The sequence below is a fragment of the Labeo rohita genome, unplaced genomic scaffold (assembly GCF_022985175.1).
Source record: "Labeo rohita strain BAU-BD-2019 unplaced genomic scaffold, IGBB_LRoh.1.0 scaffold_150, whole genome shotgun sequence".
Lineage (NCBI taxonomy): Eukaryota > Metazoa > Chordata > Actinopteri > Cypriniformes > Cyprinidae > Labeo > Labeo rohita.
Window position 1 is genome coordinate 23538 of NW_026127670.1, and position 10757 is coordinate 34294.

The 10757-nt window shown below is 39.4% G+C and overlaps 1 protein-coding gene and 1 pseudogene across 1 annotated transcript; both read left to right on the forward strand.

Moving 5' to 3' along the window:
• Positions 1-1668: 1668 nt before the first annotated feature.
• On the forward strand, positions 1669-6528 carry LOC127158425 (uncharacterized; annotated as a pseudogene).
• A 2874-nt stretch (positions 6529-9402) lies between these two features.
• On the forward strand, positions 9403-10142 carry LOC127158426 (uncharacterized; the record flags this gene model as incomplete). The annotated part of the gene is made up of 2 exons (XM_051101553.1): positions 9403-9727; positions 9829-10142. Coding segments are annotated over 2 exons (639 nt in total), but the record flags the coding sequence as incomplete, so codon positions are not given.
• Positions 10143-10757: the final 615 nt, after the last annotated feature.

Genomic DNA, 10757 nt, shown 5'->3' on the forward strand with positions numbered 1-10757 from the left:
TGATCTCTGCAGTATTTTCAGAGCGGTGATCTCACTGTTGTGGTTTAGAAAATGTTACTGCAGGCTGTGAGAACTCAGTTCGACCACAAGGTTTAAGAAGAGTGAGGGTGAGTAATTAATGAATTAATTTTACAATTAAGAACTGATTAAAATGAATAAGTTAAGAATAAATATAGAAAGATTCAAATATATTGGCGTTAACTGCAAACGGTGACTGCTCTACAGACATCAGAATAAGAACAGCCACTGCCTTGAAAGTGATGAGCGACCTGAACAACATCTGGAAAAACAAAAACATAAAGAATGAGACCAAAATGAGACCATACAGTTTCCTAATACTCCCGATTGCCTTGTATGGTTGCAAAGTATGGACACTTCGGAGTGCTGAAGAGAAACAAGTAAGTGTATTTGAAATGGCAGCACTTAGAAAAATACTTGGAGTTCACATCATAGACAAGCTGAGAAACGTTGACATCAGAAAGGCTCTTAATCAGAAAGAGTAGCGGTGTGTTATCTGCGTTGCGTTGTGTAATAAACTCAATACACTGAAATCCTTGCCATCAAGTCCTCATTTTTTGGATCTGGGTAACACAAAACAGGGAAATTGAGGACTCCTGTAGCAAATAAAGCAGCGTGCTGCAATATAGATCTAATTGAATCACCACACAAACTGCTGTGACCTACCACTGTGAAATCACATACAGACTGGAAAGAAGCAACGTGTGCCGACTCCCCAAATCAGCGTGGTTGCCAGATACACGCAGGAAACCTAAATATGGTCACGACAAGTGGAATCTCAAAATATGTTCTAAAAAGCACACCTGCTACACATGCAAAAAGTACATGAAAGACAATATCAGTGGCTTGGTCATGTACTGCGTATGGATAAAAACAGGACTGCCAACATCGCATTGTATGGAAGAGTAGAAGGTACCACAAATAGAGGACGTCCAAGAACAACATTGATGTAATCAGTGCTGGCGAGATATGATGCCGGACCACAAGTTCTAATGAGAATTGTGCAAAACAGAGACAGGTGGTATTTAGCGTCTTACTCATATATTACATATGGCATGACAGATATGGCAAAGAATAAATAAATAAATAAATAAATTAATTAATTAATTAAGAACATAATTTAATTTTGGGGAGAACAATCCCTTTAAGACTGCCTAAACCCTGTTTAATAGATATGAAAAAAAAAATTCTGTGCCAGAGAGAGAGAGAGAAAAAAAAAAACTGCACACCAAACAAAATGCAACGTTCATGGTCCTTTAAACCTTTTTTTTTTTTTTTGCTTAACCTGTTGTCTAGTTTTAATCGAGCAAGGTGGCTCAAGGTGGTAAAGTTTTGTACTAAGTGTGATATTACATGTTTCCTGTAGTGTTTTCAGAGCTGTGATCTCAGTGTTGAGGTTTGGAAACATTTTACTGCTGAGTATGAGAAGTATATTTTAAGTTAAGTTTAACCACAATAGAGCAGAGATCATCTCTGAACCCAGATTAGACTGATGGCAATGCATCTGGACACTTGTGCTACTTTTTTTTTTTTTTTTTTTTGAGACTGTCTGTCTGAACACAATAAGCCAATGAGCAGAGGAGGAGCTGACAGTATTTAAAGACAGAGTTATGAGTATATAATGAAGAGAAAGACTGACAGAGACAGACAATGGCTGATAAGTGTCATTTGTGTCTGCTGGGACTGATCATTCTCTCTTCACTTCACACAGGTAAACACATTCACATTACATGTACATTTACTCATTTAGCAGACACTTTTATCCAAAGCGACTTACAGTTGAGGACAGTAATAGAAGTAATCAGACCAACAAGAAAGCAACAGTACAGTTAGTCTAGCACAGTACAAATAGCAAGGTGTTTTTTTTTATTATTTATTATTATTATTATTATTTTTTTTTTTTTTTTTTTTAATTGACCAAAATGAATAGAATAGAATAGAATAGAATAGAATAGAATAGAATAGAATAGAATAGAATAGATGCATTTCCACATGCTCTTTAAACTCCTGTGTTTGAATTCAGTATAAACATTTATGCATTTTAATAGAGCAAGTCTGACATCGTAGTTTGAACATGCTTTATTCTTCCTGACATTCATATTCTGGTCTTAGAGTCTTTGTCATATTTGTAAATAATGTTTTATTCCTGAATATACTGGAATCAGACACTGATTATGACCTGCAGTCACAGGATTTTTTTTATGAAACTTTATTTATTAATATATAACGATATATTAATATATAATGATCACTCAAATGTTCTTGTGTTTCAGGTACCAGTGGAGTGAATGAGACTCATGTGTTCATCAGTTCTGGTGAAAATGTCCGTCTGCCCTGTAATAATGCTCTTCATGACTGCAATTCAACTACATTGGAGCTATAAAAGATTCAGACATTCAGCAGCAGTTGAACTGATTGGTTTAGGAATAAAGAAGAATAACACAGAGAGACATGAGAGACTGAGTCTGGGGTCTGACTGCTCTCTGAACATCAAGAACATCACAGAAGACGATTATGGACTTTACACCTGCCGACAATTTGTGAATGGACAAAAACAAGGAGCTGATGCACGTGTTTATCTGGATGTTCTTCATGGTAATTTTACAATTATGTGGTCAATTTAAAAAGGGCAAATTCTCCATTTAATTTTCATTCTCATTATGAAAATCTGTGATTTGTGTGTTGTTTGGTGTTTCAGTCTCTTCAACATCATCACAGACTGAGATCAGTGCAGGCAGCTCTGTGACTCTCTACTGTCAGTTGTATTCATATGATCGATTCTCCTGTGATAATTGGATGCGTTCTGAGGGAATTCAGCTGTTCTGGGTGAATCAGGCTGGTGTTAAACTGACAATATCAGACTCCAGATATCAGGAATCAGCTCCAGGACACTGTATCATCACTGTGAATACAACACTCCTGAATGAAGATGACAACAGAAAGTGGAGATGTGAAGTTACTCACAGAAATCAAGTCAAGACCTCAGTCACATATACTGTCAGGATTTCAGGTGACAAACTAACTTTCCTAACCTTCCTTCAGAATTTCTGCTTCCTTGACTTAATGAAATAAAGATATCTTCCTCTTATAACTGTCTAACTGAGCCATAACAGCTGCCTGAGTCTTGCAGCTTTTAGTTGCTTTGCTGGCGGTTCGGGGACCTATAGACAACCATTTATAGCCACTGCAAACTGATGATGGAACACAGACTTTGAAAAAACTAATTCGCTTTGTAGGTCATGTGATGATGAAGTATGAAAATATGATGTCACTTTCCTACAGTTTTATGATGCGTCAAAATAATCATTTTCTGCAGCTCCAGATTCAACAGTGTTTTCAAAGCTGTGATCTCAGTGTTGAGGTTTGGGAACATTTTACTGCTGTGAGAACTTAGTTTAACCACAATAGAGCAGAGATCATCTCTGAACCCGGATTAGACTGATGGGAATGAATCTGGACACTTGCGCTGCTTTTTTATTTTTTTTTTTTTTTTTTATTTTGAGACTGTCTGTCTGAACACAAGAAGCCAATGAGCAGAGGAGGAGCTGACAGTATTTAAAGACAGAGTTATGAGTATATAATGAAGATAAAGACTGACAGAGACAGAAAATGGCTGATGGGACTTAACATTTTGTTTAATTGTTATTGTTATTGTTATTATTTTAAATAAATTAGACCAAAATGAATAGAATAGAATAGATGCATTTCCACATGCTCTTTAAACTCCTGTGTTTGAATTCAGTATAAACGTTTATGCATTTTAATAGAGCAAGTCTGAAATCGTAGTTTGAACATGCTTTATTCTTCCTGACATTCATATTCTGATCTCAGATGTAGCGTCTGGACCAATCAGACATACATTATTTGTTACATTTAACAAATATTTTTAAACACAACAGGCCAGCTACATGCTGGAGCTCTGGAGACAAACCCCCCAAAACAACTAACACCCCAAAAGGGCTCAGTTGCCAGGACAACGATCTGATACCACAGGTTTTATTGCCTCAAGGAATGCAAACGGAGCACACTACATTTCTCTATAGGAAAGACACAATGCCTATAGAAATGGACTCTTTCCTACTCATTCACAGACAAACCTTTCTTTGACCTTCCTATTACACATAGCCCAGGTCATTGTGTACAGTACTACTGCATCGTATGTTCATTTTGTCTGTTGTATTTGTATTTGTCTTTCTACTGTTTTATGCATGTATTATGATAGATGACTAGTCATACAGCCCATCTATGTCACGTTTAGACTCTTTTAATTCATATTTTGATGATCTAAAAGATGGTGTAAATTAGATGTTGATACCCATGCAACATATTAGTGTTTTAAGAAACCTTAGTAGTTTTTTAATCAACGCCCAATCGAATTACACATGCAAAATACCATGCTCACAAACAAAGAGTCGTAAACTTTCCCTCCAAAGGTGAAAGTTACCATTGGTTCATGGACCTCCTGGAGGCACAGCCTCCAGAGAGCTTAAAGGCAAACGGTTGACCGCCTCCCTCATTCTTCCTTTGCATACTCTTTACTCTCTTCACTCGTCTGCAACATCTTCTGATTGCTGCCCGTGTGGAGGAACCCACGGGGAGCCGGAGCCGGCACAGGGCATGCCCGGTGGGCCCGACAGGCCCAACATACAGAGCTGTGGCTCTCGACCACAAAGAGCCAGACAGTTCCACTCAACCCTGGAATTCATCTTCATGACTCACCTCAGCAAGTCCGTGGTTCTTGGAGAACCTAAGAAGATGAGCTTGAACTCTTCAGGACTTCCCTAAGCTTGCGCCAGGCCTTGCAGCCTTGTCTTTTCCATTCCCCAAAGATCACAGGACTTCAACTGAGTCCCTCTCAGCTCTTGGTTCTTCTTCAATTTTCACATGGGAAGAAACTCCCAGTCACCAACGAGTCAGGACATCTTTGGAATTCATCACTCTTCAGACCCGGAAGAACGTGATCACGACTCCAAAACCACCACTGCTCCAAACCATCAAGACTTTCAGAGACTGCATTCGGACACTTGTTCAACAACCAAGGCAATGCAAGTATCGTACATTTAACCAAACAAACAGAGGTTTAGTATAAGCTGTAGACAGCACTGATGGTTTTGCTCAGGTGGTTAACTGACTCTTTTCATAGCTTCATTTCCTTGTTTCTCTCTCTAACTGCTTCTCACTGACCATTCCCCCATGTATGAGTGATTTCATGTTTGTTTGTTTAGATTAGTTATGTGTTAGTTCTTCGTTAATAAACTATTGTGCACAAATTACATGAGTTTTGATTCTGATTCTGTCTTGCAAATTAAAATACCCTCTCTTTGTGCTGACCCGCACAAAATCTTAGAAACCCCACCTCACTAGCTGCCCTAACCAGCTATTCACACCTTACACGGCCTAGAGAGTCGTTCCCTATATAGATAGCTAACACCTCTGTACGTACTTGTCACAATGCCAGGCCCTTCTACAAAAAGACACTAGCCAACAGAGGACATAACCGTCGCCATAGCAACAGACCCAGGTTCCAGACCACCAACTGGGAGGAGCCATGGAAAAGGGTATCCTCAGCCTGTAAGGCCCACGGTATGTCCAACAGCAGTCAACCAATACTCCTCCACACCTTTCACACAGGTGCTAAATGGAGGGTGCACTGAAACAGCTGGACACACCCACTTTTGAGTTACAGGAGCTGCCCCTGACACAGATAGCAAAAGAGCTCCTTGAACAAAACTCCACTGAGAAGTACCGGAAAGGACAAACTTGTCAAACATAACATAGCATCAGACTCCTCAAGAGGAGGAGCATCCTGCAAAACCAGCCGACACCCCAGGAGCAGCCAGACTACGTTGGACGCCTAGCAACGGGCCCACAGGCCCAAAATTTTTCCTTCAGTCTTGGAAATGTGTGAACTCAAGATAGACTTTAAACCAGTGTTGCCACCAAGCCAGGACACACCAATCAGACTACCAGCACAAGACAAGCCATTTTAGCTCAGACCCAGAGTCTGAACACAGGGCAGGGCCGGGGACTAACAAACTCCACATGTTTACTACCACAGACTCCTGCCATCATCAACCTGGAATGGAGGAGAACACCAGCTTTAAGAGCCTCTTCCTCCAAAACCTGCATCCTATGGTGAGTCACCATTTAGGCATTCTAGCCTGCCCTCACTCCCTGCCTATTCAACAACTGTGTGACCTGACACAGAAGGCCTTTAACAAGCACAAGGCCTCCACCAAAGGTGTTTGTAAGACCCCACTGATTCTGGACTGCACAACCAAGAATTCAAAGCAGGCACCAGAAGGCACCCAGCATTGTCACAATGCCAGGCCCTTCTACAAAAAGACACTAGCCAACAGAGGACATAACCGTCGCCATAGCAACAGACCCAGGTTCCAGACCACCAACTGGGAGGAGCCATGGAAAAGGGTATCCTCAGCCTGTAAGCACCACGGTATGTCTAACAGCAGTCAACCACATACTCCTCCACACCTTTCACACAGGTGCTAAATGGAGGGTGCACAACGACAGCTGGACACACCCACTTTTGAGTTACAGGAGCTGCTGACACTAGCAAAAGAGCTCCTTGAACAAAACTCCACTGAGAAGTACCGGAAAGGACAAACTTGTCAAACATAACATAGCATCAGACTCCTCAAGAGGAGGAGCATCCTGCAAAACCAGCCGACACCCCAGGAGCAGCCAGACTACGTTGGATAGAGCAACGGGCCCACAGGCCCAACAGCCAAACCTCTACCAACACAACTCAGGCTTTGTGTTGCCACCAAAGCAAAGCAACACTGCCAACATCAGACTTTTAGCTACGTTCAAGCAGAACAGAGGGCTAACAACCACCTGCTGCCCTCCTGCCATCATCAGGTTCTCAACCTTTTGGAACTAAAGCCCCCCCAACCTTCCCTATCATGTGGCACGCCCCCCAACCCCCTCCCAAAAGGAAGATAGATAGGGTTTTTTTTTTTTTTTTTTTTTTTTGTATTTTTGTACTTTGTTATACTTTTCATAACTTATGACTTTTAAAATAACTATGATGAGTTTTATAAAACTATAAAAAAAGGATAGATAGATGATAGATTTTGAACAAGAGAACTTAAAGTAGCCTATAAGTTGTAACGTGTAAACGCTAAATAACGTGTAAGTATTATTTTACGCATACTATCCGCCCTAAATAATATTCAGTACTATTTAGGGCGGATGTTATACGAATTTGGAAGGTGTGGGGGGTCTATAAAGTCTGTAAGATTGTACATTTTACATGCTAGTCTACATTTTAATATTAAGACAATTTTAAGAGTATAGTTATTAGTTAATTATTTTATTTAATTTTATAAATTAGTCCATTTAAAATGTTATAAATAAGTCCGGGCTTCGGGACAATTTTCAAGTTATAGTTCAGATACAGGCCTGCCTCGGGTCTGTTTTAGGCTTCTCCTTATTTTGATATTTTATACATACACCAATTTTGGTGATGAAAACAAATTTCCGCGCTGGTGGAAACACCACGAGACTTCACTTTTGCTTTCACTTTCGAGACCGACTCGGAAAGCGTTTAGTGTCTCCGCCAGCAGCAGCAAATCAGGGGAGCTGGAAGATCCGCGTTCAAGCGCACGCAATAGGCTGAAAATGCCACAAAGCACCAGCAAACGTAATTACAATGAATGTTTCGGGGGAAATAAGGGGATATTTGAATTATTTATTAATAAACCAGTGTTTTCAGTGTAGCAAGGATGAAGTTGCCGATCCTGACTCGGACACGCCTTTAGAGAAATGCATCTTTACAGATTACATATAGAAAGAGTTTTTGTGACAGAGTATTTGTTTTATTTCGTTAATTATTCATTTCAAGCGTTCTATAGATATATGTATCATGTCTGTGAGGTATGCATTTGCTGAGTTTCGGTTCATTTTTGTGAAGCGCTCCTGATGAGACGACAAAAAGCGCATAATGTTTGTTTTCTTTATTTAATAAAAGCACCTTTTGCAACGTTTTGTTGATGCTGTGAATGCACACAATTAAAAGTTGACCCTTAATAGTTCTGAAAGATGTATTATGAGCAAAAATGACGGAATATTTTAAATTGTTTCCACTGAAAAAACAATGCAAGTCATCGCGCTGGCGCCTCAATGTCCTGCAATGCGCCTTTAGCTTCCACTCTCCGCACAAATTTGGGTATGAGTCTAATAGCGCACATTTCTCTAAGTTTAACGTGGCAACTAACATTGTTTTATACTTAAACTCTTTTGGGCCTATATCTATAGATTTTATTTTAAACAAGTCGTGATGATTTAAGAAGGCAAAATTGATCAAACAGTCCTTACTTTAAAAAACAAAAACTTTAGGCTATATTTAATGAACAAAAATGCTCCAGACATTTTTCAAAATTAACTTAACAAAATAATGAAACGAAATAAAGTCACTTTACCATTACATACAAAACTGAACTTACAATAGTTGAAAGAGTAGTATAAGCTGTTTTGGGAGAAGGGGGGAAAAGACGGGCTCGGGCCGATAATTCTGATAAGCTGTCGGACAAGGGCCGGTCTAGGAAATATATATGAGGCCCGAGCAGGGCTTTAATGAGCATTTATCCGAATACTTTAATTATTATTCAATGTTTGCAACAGAGACATGTAACCTATACCGTGTATCCTGGTCGTGAAGCTTGTTCAAACAAAGCTTAACTTACATGAGCAGAGCTCTCTGGATCAGCGGTTGCGCGAAAGCAGGTTTAAATATTCCGATGTGATTGCGATTTCAAAGGTTTTATAGGCATGGCCAAATCATCATCATATAGCAGTAAGATTGCGTGTGTTTGAATCAAGATCACGACCTTTCAATGAATAATCCATATGAGTCTATAGCCTATGTATGTACGTCAAAAGTTACCCGCGCCCAGGCCCGAGCGGCCCCCCGGTTCCGCGATCCATGATTTGCGCCCCCCTTCCGATCCCTCCGCGCCCCCCCAGTGGGGCGCGCCCCCCCTGTTGAGAACCACTGCTCTAATGCAATGGTACTTTAAGAAAGTTATTTTCTGTGGCCAAGAAAATATTATTTCTTAGAGTTGATATAAAGATTATACTGAATGTTCGCTGGGCGAACAGATTAGTTGATGGAAAATTGATTCTGCTACAGTTACTACTGGCAGCTGATATAAATGATTGTAATTAATCATAATTAATTGTAATTATTTATATACATTTCCCTTTGAGCTAAATCGCGACACAGAGACTCATATTTGTAAATAATGTTTTATTCCTAAATATACTGGAATCTGACACTGATTATGACCTGCAGTCACAGGATTTTGTTTATGAAACTTAATTTATTAATATATAACATAATGATCACTCAAATGTTCTTGTGTTTCAGGTAACAGTGGAGTGAATTACACTCATGTGTTCATCAGTTCTGGTGAAAATGTCCATCTGCCCTGTAATAATGATCTTCATGACTGCAATTCAACTACATGGATCTATAACAGATTCAGACATTCAGCAGCAGTTGAACTGATTGGTTTAGGAATAAAGAAGAAAGACATTGAGAGTCATGAGAGACTGAGTCTGGGGTCTGACTGCTCTCTGAACATCAAGAACATCACAGAAGACGATTATGGACTTTACACCTGCCGACAATATGTGAACAACAAACTACAAGGAGCTGATGCATGTGTTTATCTGCATGTTCTTCATGGTAATTTTACGATTATGTGATAAATGTAAAAATTATTGGTTTAAACATCATTCCCATGATGATTGAAAAGTGTGTGATTTGTGTGTTATTTTGTGTTTCAGTCTCTTCATCATCCTCACAGACTGAGATCAGTGCAGGCAGCTCTGTGACTCTCTCCTGTCAGTTGTATTCACATTCATATACTGGAGTCTCTTGTGATGATTGGATTCGTTCTGAAGGAATCCAGCTGTTCTGGGTGAATCAGGCTGGTGTTAAACTGACAATATCAGACTCCAGATATCAGGAATCAGCTCCAGGACACTGTATCATCACTGTGAATACAACACTCCTGAATGAAGATGACAACAGAAAGTGGAGATGTGAAGTTACTCACAGAAATCAGGTCAAGACCTCAGGATTTCAGGTGACAAACTAATTTTTCTGCTGAACCTCATTATTCAGAATTTCTGCTTCCTTGACTTAATGAAAGCAATATATCTTAATTTCAATCATGTCTATTGTCTACACAGTTAAATAGTTACCAATAATGTCTGAAAATATGTACCTTTAAAAAACAGGACACAAATGTGTTATGATTTAATTGCATGATGATGAACAAACAGCAGTCAAGAAGCTGATTTACATTCTTGTCTTTCCAATGCTCTGGCTGATTTCTTCTTTTTTGTTTCTTTTTCCACTCTTGGTATGTAGTTGAGCTTCATAATGAAAAACTCTTTGATCTTCAACTCACTCCTCACGGTTTCATTCTTCTTTCTGTCTTGGGACACACAAGGGAATCTTATAAATGTCTAACTGACCCACCCGAGTCTTGCAGCTTTTAGTTGCTTTGCTGGCGTTTCAGGGACATAGACAACCATTTATAGCTAGAAACATAGTCTGGATGGAAATATCTCTCTTCATAACAGCTACCACTGAAAACTGATGATGACACAGACTTTGAAAAAAAACTTATTCACTTTGTATTTCATGTGAAGTATGAAAATATGATGTTACTTTTCTACAGTTTTATGATGCATCTAAAAAATAATTT